The 16,512-nt window shown below is 56.8% G+C and overlaps 2 protein-coding genes and 1 pseudogene across 3 annotated transcripts; 2 read left to right on the top strand and 1 right to left on the bottom strand.

Moving 5' to 3' along the window:
* Positions 1 to 488: 488 nt before the first annotated feature.
* Positions 489 to 12,127, bottom strand: LOC125159407 (uncharacterized). Its single transcript, XM_047847743.1, has 6 exons — positions 12,039 to 12,127; positions 4,576 to 5,131; positions 2,788 to 2,991; positions 1,239 to 1,489; positions 695 to 768; positions 489 to 558 (listed from the first exon to the last, which is right to left on the bottom strand). Exons 1-6 carry the CDS (start codon positions 12,125 to 12,127, stop codon positions 497 to 499), a joined length of 1,236 nt encoding a protein of 411 aa, XP_047703699.1. The 3' UTR covers positions 489 to 496.
* LOC125159328 (EKC/KEOPS complex subunit LAGE3-like) lies at positions 4,627 to 6,213 on the top strand. Of its 2 annotated transcripts, none has more exons than XM_047847545.1 (3): positions 4,627 to 5,261; positions 5,552 to 5,677; positions 5,893 to 6,213. In XM_047847545.1, the coding sequence occupies exons 1-3, from the start codon at positions 4,879 to 4,881 to the stop codon at positions 6,035 to 6,037; spliced, it is 654 nt and encodes a 217-aa protein (XP_047703501.1). In that variant the 5' UTR covers positions 4,627 to 4,878; the 3' UTR covers positions 6,038 to 6,213. The 2 variants fall into 2 exon arrangements, with proteins under 2 accessions (XP_047703501.1, XP_047703500.1); XM_047847544.1 differs by having other exon boundaries at positions 4,630 to 5,261; positions 5,549 to 5,677.
* A 3,176-nt stretch (positions 12,128 to 15,303) lies between the features above and the next one.
* On the top strand, positions 15,304 to 15,914 carry LOC125159406 (cytochrome c oxidase subunit 4 isoform 1, mitochondrial-like; annotated as a pseudogene).
* The last annotated feature ends 598 nt before the right edge of the window (positions 15,915 to 16,512 follow it).

Below are 16,512 nucleotides of genomic sequence, written 5' to 3'. Positions count from 1 at the left end.
TCCCAGCGGGCTGGACGGCAGGGGGATGGGCTGGAGGTGGTTTGGCGCGCGGCGGGGTGGGGTGTGGGGGGAGACTTGGGGAAGTGGAGTTGAAAGGGGAGCAGGAGGGAGCTCCGGGCACCTGGAGGGTATCAGCTAGGGTTTGGCCCGTGCTGACAGAGGATGGGGAGTGGGGTGGACCGCCTGATGGGACTGAAGCGGTAGGGACAATGCTATCCGGGGTGGCCTGGCTGTATAGGGTGGGAGGTTGTGGACAGCCTGAGGGTCAGCCTGGGGTGGGGAAGGCAGGCCTCACTGAAGAGGAGGCCTGAGGCACAGGCAAAATTAGTACTGTGGATGGTGCCTTAACCCAGTCTCCACCAGCACCCTCACTATACCTTTCCCCTCGGCCATGGATGCGGAGATTGCCCACAGGTTCCTGACTCCAAACGAGGAGCTCCAGGAGCCAGTTCGGGAGGAGCTCCATGTGAACGGCAGCATCCTGACTGTGTTAGTTCTAGAACGGTCCAGGGAGAGGGTGGTGGCAGGTGACCAGGGACAAGGTCAATTCCGGAGGAGCTGTAACGCAGACAAGGGAAACAGGAAAGGAGTGAGTCGAAGGAAGGAGTGTGGTGCTCTAGGATCGTTGCTGTGTGAAGGGGCGGAGCGGGGAATGTGCCCCACCGGCCCTCTAACTTGACTTATTTTTTCCTACCTTGTAGCCGCTTGACTGCCGATGACCCTGGCCAGCTCCAAATGTCCATCACCTCCTGTCTTGGCCAGCTTTCCCTAGTGATACGGACCATGCAGATCATCATGCCCCCCTTTTTCACAAAGCCGCAGCAGTGAAAAGGTGGCTGGACCCAACTCTGTGTCCCCCCCACATGACAGTGATTCCTGCAGCAGCTGCCGTTTTCTTATTGAGGCCGCATCTTTTGCCTATACTGGCCCTTGGGTGCTTCAGATCCACATTTTTTTTTTTTTTTTTTTTTTTTTTTTTTTGGTGATCAAATGGTAACTGCTACTATTCTATGTCTGGGTTTCTTTTTAGCATCTACGCCTTCTCCTATTCTCGCCTTTGTTCTCAGGTAGGGGGAGAGATTCTGACATTCAGATACTCAAGTACTAGAAGGCAATTGAAGAAGACAAGTTAGGCGATGGGAGACAAAAATTATGTCCTGTTATTCAGGACATTAACTACTGTCAACATGTTAGAACTTTTAGTTTTATACTAGCATGTACGTAGTCATGTATAATACCTGCAGAGTAGGACTTTGTGGCTTATCGGCCTTGATTCAGATCTGTGCAGAAGAGCGCTGGCACAGCTGGCTAGGTCGGCCCCACTGCCCATTCTATACTCCCGTGTCATCAGAGGCCTCATTCCCTGAGGTTCCGAACCCACAATTCTCAGAGCTCCTTGTGGTTGGCTCTCACTTGTATCATCCTTCCCCAAAGTGTTTTTCCAGTTTATTACGCTGCTGCTTGCTTCCCTGAAGTCCTGACAAGGGTCCTTGAGGAAAACAAAAAGGGGAAGAGGTCTCCCTGAGGTGGGGAGGGGACATGAGGTACATTACCCTTTGCCTTCCCCTCCAAGACTCTCTTATTTAGCACAACAGTGGGGCCACGGACAAGGCACCCGAGTGGCTGAGGAGGGGAATGGGCGACGCCCCGGCGCAGGAGGTGAGTCTCTAAAACGGAGAGAGGAGGAACAGAGCCTTGCCTGAGGGAGAATTAGCACTGTCAGCAGAGAGAGACTGAGCTGTGGAGAACGCCGTGACTCTATAGTTACGAATCTGTACCTGAGCGTCTCCAAATAGGTCCTCAGGACAAGTGAGGAAAGTAAAGGCACAGCTGCCTTGTCCTGGAGGCAGGTGTCACAGCAAGAAGGTGGCCAGTGTCTAGAGCGGCCTGTGGCTGGTGGAAGCATTTCAATGAGCAGTGTCACCAAAGAGCGCCTCAGCCTGAGCCTCGGACTGTCTCTGTCTGCCCTGTTCTTTGTCACTGTCTACGGGGCAGGCAGCTCTCATCTCCGGGCACGGGCAGGAGGAACCTGCAGCCGGGAAACAAGGATCTTTCAACACGTGCACGACTATAAACCCCGCCCTCGGCCGCCTCTCCAGCAGCTGCTGCCTCTCCAGCGGCTGCTCCCTCCCCAATCGTCGCCACGTGCTGTGACGTGTGACCCCACTGCACCCACGCAAACCAGTCCTACCTCAGCTCCACCCCCTCCCCACACCCCTAGCCCCTCCCCAGACCTCGTGGGAGGCCGCCAGACTCCACGGCCTGTTGTCCAGAGGGCCCTGCCTCTTCCTTGGGCTCAGTGTCCCCAGCACGTGGGGCTCCACGACCTCGCAGCGGTTCGTGGAGGGAGATGGGCCACAGCCCAGACGGACACGGCCCCGCACCCCGTCCCCTTCCCCGGTACAGGTGGACACACCAAAGCGGCCTTTGGAGGGGGCGACTGAGCACAGGTGCGGATCCGATCGGCGGTCTGGGAAGGTCACGAAGGGGCTCCCGTCGGGGGGCAAGCCTGCCAGTAGGAGGCAAGGAGGGAAGGGATGCCGACTGGAGCTAAAGTAGTTAGTGGCCACGGAGAACAGGGATGCGGTCGCATAGGAAAAAACCACAGTGCAAAAGGGAAATCACTAAAATCCCAACTTAGGAAGCTACTGTATATGTGCACGGAAATCCTGCCACGGTAGCCTGAAGTGTAAACACCTCGTATCTCTGTGTGGTGCGATTGAGGGTGGTCCCCACTTCTTTTTTGTGTATTTCTCCCCCAAAAGGTTCACAATGACTTTACCTGACCTTTAGTGTTTTCAATTCTTTGACATCCTTGCGTGCGTGATCTCTACGCCCCACGTGGTGCCGGCACTCACGACCCAGTGAGTGCTTCCACAAGTCAGGCTTGAGAGAGCAGATGATGCCATGCAGGGCGCCGGGCAGCAGCACTCCCCGCACCAACAGCACGACGAGGACCACGCAGGGGAAGGTAGCTGTGAAGTACACGATCTGGGGCGGGACGGAGGGGGGGACCTGCTCAGAAGGGGCCCTGCGGCCCCGCCTCCCCACTTAGGGGCCCCCAGCCTCAGCAGGGGGACAGGCGGGCTACACTCCCCCCACTGTGGTACGGTCCGCTCCGAGGTCAAGCGGGAGGCCAGCCTGCAGCCCCCCCTTCTACTCCTCAGAGCCTGGGCTCCTCCCGAAGGAAGCGGGGTGCTCAGCTGGCCATCGGCCGCCCCCCGCAAGGACAGGTCAGCTGTAGAGAGGGAGGGCGGAGGCAGGACTTTCCCCGGGTGGGGAGCAGGACATCAGCCTGGAGGCAGGTCCCATGCCTCCTGTGGTTCTCTGCACAGAGGCAGGGTCCTGGGCAGGACGGAGTGGACTGGGCCGGCCAGAGACAGAGGCGACAGCGAGGTGACCGCGAAGACCTCTGCGTCCGTCCCACCCTCAGCAGAGCAGGACAGGTAGGCAAGGGAGGGCCACGGGCCGGGTCCCCCCAGGCTGGCCGCAAAGCAGAGAGTGAGGAAGTAGTGAGTGAGGAAGAGAGGGAAACTGGGGCGGGGATGCCCGACACGGGCAAGTTCAGCTGGCGGTCGCCTGGGCCTGTCCCCTCAGGACGGAAGGCGGCTGGGCTGGAGTTTGGAGGTTGCGGAGGACTACCCAGGCACGCGTGGGAAATCCACCGGGCTGGGTTCAAGGACCTGCCCCCGCCTCAGGCCCTGGCCCGGTCACCTCGCATGGCGGGGTGCCCCTGCCCCCCACCGGCCATGCTGCCCCCACCCCTGCCATCATCACCCACCCCGACCCGCCCGCCTCCAGCTGTAGCTTTCCTGTTGACTTGACCCCCTTGCAGACACAGAAGTAGGCCAGCAACCAGCAGGCCAGCAGACACAGGGTCACCTCCCAGTTGAGGGCCCCTGGCACGTCCAGCACTCCCCCCCCTCCCCGAGAGCCGCAAGACTTTGTTCCTGGGGGGGGTCAGCCCGTCAGGGCTGCCGCAGCTGAGGGCACAGCGAGCGGGGAGCTGTCGCCGGGGCGGTGCTCCCCCATGCCGCTGCCCTCGGGTCCAGCTGGGCCCCCCTGGGCCCCCAGGCCCCCGGCCCAAGCCCGCAGCCATTGCGGTGTGGGAGGCGGGAGCCCGGGAGCCCCCGGCCAGAGGCCGGTCGCGCCCTCGGCGGTGTACCCTCCCCCAGGCTGGCAGGCACTAGGGGACTGACGGCGCCCGGGACCGAGAAATGGTGAGGGAGCCAGGCCCGTCCCTTCCAGCTCCCCTAGGGGCCGCGCGGGGCGTGCTCCCTGAGGACAGGCAGGGCCTGGGAGTGGCCCCTGCTCGGCATCCCGCGTCGGCCCCCCCGGCCCCCGGGGACGGGTCCCGGCACACGCAGACCCGAGTCGTACGGGGAGCCCACAGACAGGGACAGGCACGGTGCTGCCCAGAAGCGCCTGAGCGCGGCCCACGCCTCGATGCCCGGGACCCGGGCGGGCGGCGGTCAGGGGGCTGCTCACAAGTGCGCCGGGCTGGCGCCTGCGCAGACACACGCTTGGGGGGGGGGGCGGGCCAGGCCGGAAACAGTCACGTGCCAGTGGCCTCACCAGAATGCTCTCGGGGACGAAGGAGCCCGACAGTGACGTCACGCGTCGAGGGGCGCAGCTTCCGGAACCAGCCTCCATCTCCTCGGGGTCAGCGTCGACCGGATCCAGGCTCTGGGCCAACACAGCGAGGCCGGCTCGGTGGGAACCAGCTCCGAGGCGTCTGTCTGCGCAGGCGCCCTGGCCATCCCCGACAGCCTTGCGCGCCGAGGAGCCGGGCTTCGCGAGGCCTGCCAGGGGTCTCAGCGGTCCGCCGACAGTGGGCGCAGCGTAGCGGTGGGCTCTGAGGAGGCCGGTGCGGCGGCCATGAGGGCCCCGGACGACGAAGCGGCCTCTCCGGCCCCGGACGACGGCGCGGAGGAAGTGGCGGTCACGCAGGCCCCTGACGATGACGGCGCGGACGGCGCGGCGGTCACGAGGGCTCCCGAGGGTGGCGCGGAGGACGCGGGGGCAGGCCCACAGGCCTCCGACGGAGGCACGGACGGCCACGACCCCCAGCTTAGCCCCCGAGGTCCCGGTTGCCAGGGCAACTGCAGCCGCCACGATGGCGAGGGTGGCCCTGGCAGCAAGGGAGCAGTGGTCGAGGGGGCCTGCGCCCCTCCCCTGGCCGAACGGGCCCCGAGGGCCCTGGCCCCCGGTGGAGACGCAGCGCCGGTGGCGGCGGGGACCTCCTCAGGACTGCTGGAGTTGTATCCTTTCCGTGGAGCCTGTCTGGGCAGGGGCCGTGGCGGGGTGGCTGGGGAGCAGGGCGGCAGCCCGGGGACGGGACGGACGGGGGCGGGGGTGGGCAGCCTGGCGGGACAGGGACGGCCGGTGCCCGCGGGCCCCCAGGGTGGGGGAAGCGGCTCAGGGTGGGCAGAGGTGGCGGGAGGGAGCGCGAGTGTCCCGGGGGTAGAAGCGGGCCTCTGAGTGGTCAGGAGGCTTCAGGCCATGGGAACTCCAGGAGCCCGTTGTGCCTTAACCGGGTGCCTCCCAGCAGGCTCACTGTGTCTTTCCGGTCGCCCCTGGAGGCAGAGATGGCCCGCAGGGCCCTGACTACACACGTCCAACGCCACCGAGGGTTGGCTCAGAAGGAGCTTTGCGTGAGGGGCAGCGCCCTGGCCGTGTGAGTCCTCCAACAAGAGTAGGCGCGGGACGGGTGGGCGGTGGCGGCGGGTGCCGTGGTCGCATCTCTGCCTTCCAGTGCCGTCGTGGAGGCCCCGACGCACGCGTTAGGTGGAAGGCGGGGGGTGGGGGGTTGTGTGGGGGAAGGGGCTGGTGCCCTGCACCTCCACAGCAGGTCTCCCCTTTAACCGGATTTCCCTCTTCCCTCACTTCTAGGAGATGGACTACTGAAGACCCCATCTGCTTCCGAGTGTCCGTCAACTCCTTCCTGGACCGGCTTCCCCTGGTGATACGAAACATTCGCGCCTTGGGGTCCCGGCCTCCGCCACGCCTAGGCCCGGGAAAGGGGGCCGAGGCCTAACCTGGTAGCCCTCACTGGGCAAGGCACGGGGCGTTGACACTTGGCGTCCTCGCCACTTTATTATCGGGGGTCTAACGTTCTGCAGGTCCGGGCCTCGGTGGCTCTTGGCCCACTTCAGTTCCTTCCCTGCGCCCGGAGGGACGGGCGCTTACGTGTTTGTTACTGCACAACATGAAACTGAGCTACTCTTTTGTGTCCGAGTTTCTTCTCAGTTCCTGCGCCTCCACATTTTCTTACCTTTGTTCTGGTGTTGGAAGGGAGGTTCTGGGAATCGTAGTCCAGCAGCCCAAGCTTATCGAAGACGACTCAGGGAGAGGAAAATCAGGTCCTATATTCAGCGGTAAATACCGCTGACGTTTTGGAATACGTTCCTAGTTGTATTTACCCGTTAAATGGATAACAACGTATAACGTATGCATTTTCCAGTTTAGCGTTAACTTTTCTCCGGATCCTTTTTGTTTTGTTTTGTTTTGTTTTGTTTTGTTTTGTTTTTGTTTTTCCCCGTTGAACGTACTAGCTTTCCCACTCCCTAAAAACTCTTCAAAAACTGTTATCCAGGAGACACACAAACGTATTATTACATAATGGTGAGCAGTCGGGTCGTTCTCAGCTTTGCCCCTATTATGGGTCGTGTGAGTCAATGGGATTCTTGAACAGAAGTCTTTGCGCGAACAGTTACTTCCTTCAGATCGTTTCCGAGAGGTAGAATTCCCGCGTTCTATAGCTTCTCGGCACACAAGTGCTCTCCAGAAAAGGCGCCCCGCCGCAAGAAGTCTGGTCTCCCCGCATCACCAACCAGTAGGGTGGCTTCCTACCGAAGTAGAAGACTCCTTTTGTACCAGGGAAATAAGCACGGAAACACTAGAATAGGAATTTTGGGGCTTACTGGCCTTGTTTCTGATGAGCAAGGGAGTGGTGCCACAAGTGGCTACGGGTTTGGGGGCGAGGTGGGGGGTGGTTAGCTCCCTCTGGGTAGCTTGTGTCTTGGAACCTCGCTAAACAGGAGTGCTAGCCTCACGAGGGTTCCCTCGGAGTTTCTACATGCATGGTCATGATCTCTGTAAGCAAACACGGTTTTGGTTCCTTCCTTTCCGGCCTTGCCGGGGCTACGGGGGCGGGGGGAGGGAACAGGCCGACACTGGACAGATGGGAAGCAAGAGCAGGAAGGCACATGGCAGAGAACCAAATCCTGGATCCAGCCATGCCTGAAGACAGAACTACCCGCCCCCTGCCCCCGCCACGATCGTTCAGTTACACACACCCAGAAACTCTCCCTTTGGTTAAGCCAACATGAATCCTTTTTTTTCTTTTCTTTCTTTCTTTCTTTCCTTCTCTTTCTCTTTTGTTCGAATGGTTTTATTTAGTGTTTGAGAGCAAGACAGAGACAGCGTGAGCGGGGAAGCGGCAGAGAGACAGAGAGGGAGACACAGAATCTGAGGCAGACTGCAGGCTCTGAGCTGTCGGCACAGAGCTCGACGCAGGGCTCAAACCCACGAACTGTGAGATCGTGACCTGAGCCGAAGTCAGACCCTCAACCGACTGAGCCACCCAGGCACCCCCGTCGTGAATCCTTTTTATTGCTTTTCTTTTTGTCTTTCTTCACTTGCAATAGAAAAGTCTTGTCCTTTATTGACTTGCGGAACCGTAGGTTTTCTTGTCACTTCACCTGAGAACGTGGCTCTCCCTTCTTTTAACAGAGAAACTGGGCTCTTTAAGTTTACAAAGGCATTGGCTCCTAGCTGGTAGGCCTTCAAGCCGTATGGTGGTAGAGTCTTCTGTGGGTAAGAGTCCAGAGAGGGAGGGGAGGGACTGCAAGGGGCAGCTGGAGGAAAGGGACAAAGAGAAGGGGCACTGGGACCCACCCTTTCCGGATAGGGCTCCCAAGACTGGCCCGGAATTGTGGGGCCAGATCGTCAAGAGACCGGAACTTAGTGTGAGCCTCCCTCCCTCTCCCAGCAAAGCCCAGAGTTAGGCCACCGCCCTGGCCCCACAGACGGACTGCTGAAGGTGCCGGGCGGCCTTAACACGTCAGCCAGGTCACAAAACAAATCGATTCCAACGCGTCCCCGGGCTCCCCTCCCAGAGACGAGCCAGAGCCCTGCCCCGCGGCCCGCCGCGTCAGATGTGATCCGGCCCGCATCTTCCACGGCCTCCTTCCCTCCCCTCTCCACCTTGCTCACTCGGATCCAGCCACACTGGCCTCCTCCCTTCTCTGAAACACACCAGGCCCACGCCTGCCTCAGGACCCTTGCACTGCCTCTTCCCTGCCTGGACCTCTCGTCCCCCGGGGTTCCATCTGGCCCACTCAAATAGCATTCCTGGCCGCTCTCCTTAAGGTTGCGTCCCACGCTCTCCCCACCTGCATTACTTTCACAGGTGTCGGGGGGGGGTAAGAAGCAGGTGCGCCCGTCAGCATGGAGGTGCACCTGCGGCAGTAAAGCGTCGTGGGACACGAAGGAGCTTGGGTGCTGTCGATGACCCTAGGGAGTCTTGAACGGAGCGGGACGGGATGCAGCTTACGTCTTATCAGGTTCCCAGTGCCTGCTGCGCTGGGAAGGGGACGAGGGCAGGCAGGACAGAAGTGGGGAGACTGGCACGCAGGCGAGAGACCCCCAGGCTGCGGCCAGTGGAGGTGGGGAGAAGGGAACGGGTTCCGACTGGATCTTGACGGGAGAGCCACCGGGGTTTGCTGGCACGGATCGGACGTGGCCCTGGACCTCGTCAGATGCGCGGGACCCCTGCAACGGGTCACCCTTCCTCCCATAAAGGGAGCCCAGCTCCTCCAGAGTCCAACAGCCTCCCCACCTGCTTCCCTGCTCGCCGACCACCCACCTGCCACACACTGCCACCGTTTTCCCGACGTTTAATTCAGAAACAAGGCTCCAGGAACAACGACAAAGAAGCTCATGCCAAAACAGAGGGGACAGCTGGGTTTCCGGGACCACGCGCCAGGGCCAGATTCCTCGGAGGGGGAAGAGGGAACAGAGGGGTAAGGCACTGCCGCCTCGGCCACTCGGGGCGGGCGCAGGACAGGGCAGCGGGGGTGAGGGGTCCGGGCTCAGCGGGCACCACGCCGAGGAAGCTGGGCGCTCGGGCCTGGAGAAGGAGACTTTCCAGAGCCCCCAGGCCCACGTGGGGCCCTGGCACGAACCCGCTCATAGCTCCCCAGGTGCTGGGGACAGGGCGCCCGAGAAAGGTACGGTCCGACCCCCGAGAAGTCCGGAGGGGATGCCGGGACCCAGCCGCGGGGAGACCCCTGGGCGCAGCCACAGTCTGGGGATGGCTTCGCCGCATCACCCTGGGCGCCCCCCTCCTCGCCATCAAGTGCTGCTGGTGTCGGGGGCCTCTGCTCGGACCCGGCGGGGCCCGCCACGGCCAGGGGCAGGTGCCAGAGGCGAGGCCGAGGCTGACCGTGCCACCAGGGAGCCAGGACGACCCAAGGACAGAAGGGGCGTGAGGTTGTCCACATCCCAGAGAAGGGGCACGTGGTGACAGACGGACACGGTGAGGTGCAGATAAATTAAATAAGTAGGTGGTTGGGGGTATAAACAGGAAGAGGGGGCAGGGGCTGGCACGACCCGGGGGCACGAGGGTAGGAGGGCGGGGATATTGCTGCTGCCAGGGTCAGGACCCTTGGTCCTGTCACCACCGCCCCCACGCAGGGCCCAAAGAAAGGCACCGGAATCTGCACCCAACCTCCAGTTCCCACCTGACCCCCACTCTGCACCCAACCTCCCATCCCCGACCTCCCTGTCCTGTCCTGACCCCTACTCCTCCCCTGACCTCCTCATCCACTCCTGACCCCCAACCCTACCGAGCACCCGATCTCCCTGACTCCTCCTGACCCCCACCCCCCACCCAACTTCCTGGTCCCCTCCTGACTCCCACCCCGCAGCTGACATTTCTGTGTCCTCCTGACACACACCCCACCCCGCACCCGAGTTCCTTATCCCCTCCAGACCTCCAGCCCACACCCCTTGCCAAATCTTCCCATCTCCTCCTGACCCCCACCCTGCACCCCGTACCCCATCTCCTCATCGCCTCCTGACTCCACCTCGCACCTGGTCTCCCCGTCCCCTCCGGAACCACACCTCACATCCCATCTCCCTGTCCCCTCCCAACTCCCACCCTGCACCTGACTTCCTCGACCCCTCCTGACCCTCACCCCACACCCGACCCTGTCTTTGCAGGTCTCCAGGATCTGGCTGTCAAACACAGTGAGCATTCTAGGGCCTCATCGCCCTTGACCATCAGCAGCACCCCGGGGAGAGGATCACTCTCTCTTCCCTCCTGACCACCTCCTTCCTGCCCCCAGTGTGTGTGGGTGTGTGTGTGTGGGGGGGGGGTGGGTGTGTGTGGGGGTGGGTGGGTAGGTGTGTGTGCGGGCGCGCACGTCTGACTCCTGTTCCAGGAGGCCACCCTGCAGTCTTAGGGTCCCTCCCTCCCCTCCTCAGTCTCTGCTGCCGGCTCCCTCTCTGCTCTGCCACCTCACAGTGTCCCAGGACCCCAGGGCTCGGTGCGTGGGCCACTTGTCCCCCTATACCGGCTCTCGGCTGCCCGTGGCGAGCTCGTGCAGGCTCGGGGCTCTCTGGGCCGTGTCCTGGGTCCCAGATTTGTATCTTCATCGCAGACATTGCCCACACTGCAGACTCCTGTATCCAGCTGCCAAGTAGACATCTCTATTCACATTTGAGTAAGATAACTCAAATTTAACACGCAAAAAATGATGTCCACTCTTGCACTCTTGTTATGTTTAACCATAGCAATAATAGTACTGAGTGAAATAGCCTAAGAGAAGCTACAGAAACCTGTAAAGAAGACTTAAGTATGCATTGGTCCACTGTTGTTAATAAATACTTGTTTTTTTTTTAAAACTTGTTTAGAATATCAAAGTTTTGTTATAATTGGAAAATACCTATCCTTGCCATTTCTTCATTTTATCTTTGCTCCTGGTCTTTTGGTATAGAGTGGCTTAACATTTTTTTGTTTATGTGATCCATTGTTTCAGTATAATTTGCGGTTTGCATTTCCTATGAAAGGCCCTCCTCAGTATAAAATTACAAAAATATTCACTGAGAACATCTTCTAGTACTTTAAAACTTTAACATCCTGGGAGGTAATTTTCGTGAGAAAGAACATTGGTATGTAAGTTTGTTTTCTTTCCAAAAAGTTTTAGTCAAGGTGTCCCAAACCACTTAGCGAATAATCTGTATTTCTCCCTTGAGGTGAAATGTCATCTTCAGCAAATTCTAAACCCCCCTTCAGTTTAATCTTGCACTTTTGCTGTTCCAGCTAATTTAGGTTGGGTGGTACAGGATGGCCTGTCTAGGGCAATGATCTGAAGGACATGGTCTGGAACATTGGGAGTGAAGGGAGGAAAGAGAGAGGAGGGGAGAGGAGAAGGAGGAGGAGGAGGAGGGGGAGAGTGAGTAGAAGAGAAGGGAGGGAGGAAGAGAGGAAAAAGGACAGAGGAGACATAGAGAAACTCTCCCAAGCAGAGGAAATTGGTTTCTTCTGGAATGCCAGGAGGCAAGCTCACAGAAGTGTCAGTCAGCCGGGTGACATTTCAGAGGGATTTGCGGTTCTCCAAGTCTTCCCAACAATGTCAGATATCCTCGCGACAACTGCGAGGAAGCCACTCTTTGGTGCTCTTGCATTAAGGACAGAGACGCGGGGAGGTTGGAGACCCAGCTACCATTGCAATGGCAATGTAACAACAACTCTCAGGACCTTTTCTGAGGTGGGTTTTCTTGACGTCTCCACGCTTTGGCTGCCTGCGCTAAGGGACCCCACCAGCAAGGTCAGAGAGAGGCCGGAAGGTTCCTTCTGGGTCTGGACGCAATCATGTCAAGATTGGAGTAGTGGTTCCCAGGCTCTGGGTTACCCGAGACCATCAGACGTGACCGTGTACCACGTGGTCACCTTTAAAAATGGTTTCCCGGCAGCGTGTACCCAAACTCTACCTAGAGTTTGCCTTCGGAGAACACATGGTCCAGCTTGCGCACTGGTGACAGTTGGGTTCTCTGCTTCCTTGTCCTGCGATGTGAATGGGAGTCTCTTGGCCTCCCCCAGCTTCACCCAGTAAGTCATTGCGGATCACCCAAATCACCCGGCATTTCCTGAGTCTGTTGCTTGAAACCCACTGACCGTTCTCATCTGTATGAGTTGGAGTACTTTGGTTCTAAGAGACAAAACGCAGCTCTAAGTGGGAAGGGAAGTGCTCATTGGTGATATGCCCACGTATACACAGAGGGTCCTGCTGGAGTGTGCAGCACACCACTGATCAGCGCAAGTGTGTGAGCAAACCATGTGAAGCCAGAGAAAGAACCATCTTAAAGGAGGAAAGGTAATTGTGCCGACCCCTCAAGCAGGACAGAGACTGGTGGCTATCCCCACTGGCAGGGAGGACAGACCTCGTAATTCTGGAGGCCTTGGGCAGGGCACTCAGAAGGGTCTTGCCTCAGTAGTGTAGCGGGAAAAACGAATCCTCCACTGAGCTGTTCTGGTCCCACGCAGCAAATCTTCAAAGCCAAGACTCAAAAGGATCAATCTTTTCCCACTCACTTAACAGCATCCCTGAGCAAAGCTCATGACTATGTTTAGGAATACAAAGACATCCAAGGACACCTGGGTGGCTCAGTTGGTTGAGCGTCTGACTCTCGATTTTGGCTCAGGTCATGGCTCCAGGGTCGTGGGTTCGAGCCCGGGGTCGGGTTCTGTGCTGAGCGTGGAGCCTGCTCAAGATTCTCTCTCTCACCCTCTGCCCCTCTCCCCCGCTCTCTCTGTCTCCAAAATAAAAAGAGAAAATTCTAACCTTTAAAACAGGAATACAAAGACATCCAGAACCCAAGGAAAAATCACACTGTCTGGCATCCAGCCCAACATTACCAGGCATGCAGAGAAGCAGGAGGATCCAACCCGTGATGAGAAGACAAATCAAGCAATAACAGCCATCCAGATTGGCAAGAAAGAAGAAAAACCGCCCTCATTCTCAGACATGATTACGTATATAGAAAATCTAGTGGCGTCTACAAAAGAGCTGTCAGACTAATCAGGGACCTTAGCAAGTTTTCAGGATTCAGCATATTTTAGAGAGAGCTGCTTTAAGAACATGTACACATTAAAAATAAGAGGCTTAGGGGCACCTGGCTGGCTCAGTCCATAGAACATGTGACTTTTGATCTCGGGGTCATGAGTTAGAGCCCCACATTGGCCATAGAGCTTATTAAAAAAGAATAAAGTAAAAGGCTTCATTCTCCCTGTTGAAAATATGGGAAGAGATGGTCCCCTCCCCTTCCTTAAAGCATTTACTTTACACGACTTGTAAGTTCTTTCTTTGTTTCTTTGAAAATAGGTAGTATTTTTAAAGGGTAGAGGCGCCTGGGTGGCTCAGTGCTTGAGTATCCGACTTGAGCTCAGGTCATGATCTCATGGCTCATGACTTTGAGCCCTGCATCGGGCTCTGTGCTGTCAGCACAAAGCACGCTTCAGATCCTCTGTCTCCCTTTCTCTCTGCCCCTCCCCCACTCCTTCTCTGAATGAATGAATAAATAAATAAATAAATAAATTTAAGGAAAAAAAGGCTAAAAGAGCCCCTTGCCATCTTTATAACCCAGGAATGTGTTCTTCAAGGACCTGGGAAACATCTCTTTGGAATGTAAACATCAAGCAAGATTGTGTCCCGATCTTCAGTTTCTGTGGGAGGGTAGAAGCCTAACTTCAGTAGGCACCTTGCTCCAAGTTGCAAAACTAGCTCCTGTCATAAAGATATGAAAAAGCTTATTTTTTCCTTGGATAAAGCCGATTAATTGTATTAGTCTGCTCAAGCTGCTATAGCAAAGTACCTCACACTGGGTGGCTTACACAGCAGAAATTTATTTTCTCACAGTTCTGGATGCTAGAAGTCCATGATCAAGGTGCCAGCAAATTCAGCTTCTGGTGAGAATTTGCTTCCTTGCTTGTAGAGGTCCACCTTCTCCTCTGTCCTCACATGGCCTCTCCTCAGTGCAGGTGAGGAGAGAGCGGGGGAGTAGGGGCGGGGAGGGAGGGAGAGGAAGAGGGGGGTGCTCTCTGGTGTCTCTCTTATAAGGACACCACTCTTATTGGACCAGAGCCCCATTCTTATGACCTCATTTAAACTTACTTCCTCAAAGGTCCCATCTCCAAATACAGCCACACTGGGGTTTAGGGCTTCAGCATATTAATGTGGGGGAGGGAACACAAACGCACCGTCTGAAACAGCCACGACCTAATACACACGGCCACCCCAGTTCCCAGGGAAATTCAGGATGGACTATGTGGGGGGCCTGGTGGCGTCACGTCCTCTTACTTGAGGTCTACTTATGGTGGATGTTGAGAACACGTGATGAGCTCTACCCGCTTACCTATACAAAAGGGTGAAAGCTCCCTGTCTTTGGAATCTCTTAGCAGATTGCCTGTGATGTGCATCACATTCTGGTGCAATGCCTACTCAATGAGAAAACTGTTTTGCTTCCACAATTGTGGAGACTTTTTCTGGGTTGGCAGATGATTTGGCTCTATTTTTTTTCTCAGCTAGGAAAAATGCCTGAGAAGAGCCCTCTTCATAGTCGAGGGAAGAGGGCAGGGGGAAGAGGGAAACAGGTACCCCCATTGTGCCCTCCATTTCAAAGAGGGCCAAATGAAGATTTCAAGGTACAAAAGGACCTGGGAGTATAGAGAAGCCACTGCAAAGCCAGGATTGGGATTCTTATCAACCTTATGTTCTCCTCAATTCTTTCTAATTTTTTTTTAAATGTTTATTTATTTTTGAGAGAGAGAGACAGAGAGACAGAGAGACAGAGCGTGAGCAGGGGAGGGGCAGAGAGGCAGAGGGAGACATAGAATCTGAAGCAGGCTCCAGCCTCTGAGCTGTCAGCACAGAGCCCGACAAGGCGCTGGAACTCACTAACTGTGAGATCGTGACCTGAGCCAAAGTCAGCCGCTGAACAGACTGAGTCACCCAGGCGCCCCATGTTCTCCTCAATTCTTACCTACTTTGCCTGCATTTGCCCATTTCTGCATTTTTCATTAGTCACATGGATGTTCCCTGGAGCCGTAAGAAGGAAAAACACTCTCCCAGTCTCCTGGTGGCTCCACTCAACCGTGCTGAGGTTGGAGGGATAGTGTGGCTCAGACAGTAGGTGCTTGAATCAAACAGACCCGGCCTCTGTCAGCCTCCATTCTTCACCTAGAACCGGTGTAGAGACGACAGTACCCAGCTCACCAGGCTGTCCTGAGAATTACACATGACGATGTGGGTCGGGAGCATAGCATAGCGCCTGCACACAGAAGATTTTGATTTCATTCTATTTTCCCAGGGTGGTCACCACAATCACAGCAGGCACTAGTGGCAGAATTCTGGCTACCAGAGTGGCTCGCCTAATTGGCAAGTGAGGAATTTCCACCTCAGTGTTGGAGCACGTGGAAGCGTCATGAAGAGTGAAAACTACGCTCTCTCGAGTTATGTCGAATGGCGTGACTATCCCCTGCCTGCTGTGGCCCACATCGACAACGTCCGCCAGCCAGAAGGCCTTGAAAGAGAAGAGGCCTTCCTGCAGCATCCTCTCCACTGATGAAAAAGCTGAATCGTGCCACATTCAGTTCAACGAGAGCTTGGCTGAAACGAACAGGAGCACAAACAAGCAGAAGATGGTTGTAGGCACCACCATGTTCTCCATCAGCCACTGCTCTCGTTCTGATCTGGGAGAAGCACTGCGTGTACGGCCCCATCCCGCAACCTCTGAAGAGGAGTGGGTGGCCAAGCAGACTGAGAGGAGGCTCAACTTGGAAGGCCAGCCCAATCCAGGGCTTCTCAGTCAAGCGGGACTACGACAAAAACGAGTGGAAGAAACAGTAGCCCGCCACCCGGCCATCTGAGCCTCGCCTTGTCCTGCAACCTCCACGCAGCTCGGTGTACTTGCTGGGAACTGTTGTGTCGCAGCACCGATGCTAACAGGTGAGCAGCTTACGTGACAAAAAATATTTCCCCCAAACTATGCTACACTGCCTCTCTCTCTGCCTCACTCACCCCGACCGACCAATTGTCCCAGCACTTGTCTTCTCTGATTTGAAACAAGGCCAGGAAAGCACAACGTTCTTATTCTAGTGTTTCTAAGTTCTTTGCTCATGCAAATTGAGGTTTTTTTTTAATATATGAAATTTATTGTCAAATTGGTTTCCATGCAACACCCAGTGCTCATCCCAAAAGATGCCCTCTTCAATACCCATCACCTACCTTCCTCTCCCTCCCACCCCCATCAACGCTCAGTTTGTTCTCAGTTTTGAAGAGTCTCTTATGCTTTGGCTCTCTCCCACCCTAACCTCTTTTTTTTTCCTTCCCCTCCCCCATGGGTTTCTGTTAAGTTTCTCAGGATCCACCTAAGAGTGAAAACATACGGTATCTGTCTTCCTCTGCATGGCTTATTTCACTTAGCATCACACTCTCCAGTTCCATC

Source organism: Prionailurus viverrinus, unplaced genomic scaffold (assembly GCF_022837055.1).
Source record: "Prionailurus viverrinus isolate Anna unplaced genomic scaffold, UM_Priviv_1.0 scaffold_49, whole genome shotgun sequence".
Taxonomy (NCBI): domain Eukaryota; kingdom Metazoa; phylum Chordata; class Mammalia; order Carnivora; family Felidae; genus Prionailurus; species Prionailurus viverrinus.
The sequence above is the reverse complement of the archived record's forward strand: the minus strand, read 5'-3'. Positions and strand labels throughout refer to the sequence as shown.

What these genes read in the sequence shown, in the direction of transcription:
- LOC125159328 (XM_047847544.1), top strand. Translation starts at nt 4,879, where the DNA reads ATGAGGGCCCCGGACGACGAAGCGGCCTCTCCGGCCCCGGACGACGGC. An exon ending in TCCTCAGGACTGCTGGAGTT is followed by an intron (nt 5,262 to 5,548) that starts GTATCCTTTCCG and finishes GGTGCCTCCCAG; the next exon opens with CAGGCTCACTGTGTCTTTCC. An exon ending in AGGGGCAGCGCCCTGGCCGT is followed by an intron (nt 5,678 to 5,892) that starts GTGAGTCCTCCA and finishes CCTCACTTCTAG; the next exon opens with GAGATGGACTACTGAAGACC.
- LOC125159407 (XM_047847743.1), bottom strand. Translation starts at nt 12,127, where the DNA reads ATGACTTACTGGGTGAAGCTGGGGGAGGCCAAGAGACTCCCATTCACA. An exon ending in AACCCAACTGTCACCAGTGC is followed by an intron (nt 5,132 to 12,038) that starts GCAAGCTGGACC and finishes CCTTGCTGCCAG; the next exon opens with GGCCACCCTCGCCATCGTGG. An exon ending in TCGTCCCCGAGAGCATTCTG is followed by an intron (nt 2,992 to 4,575) that starts GTGAGGCCACTG and finishes GTCCCGCCCCAG; the next exon opens with ATCGTGTACTTCACAGCTAC.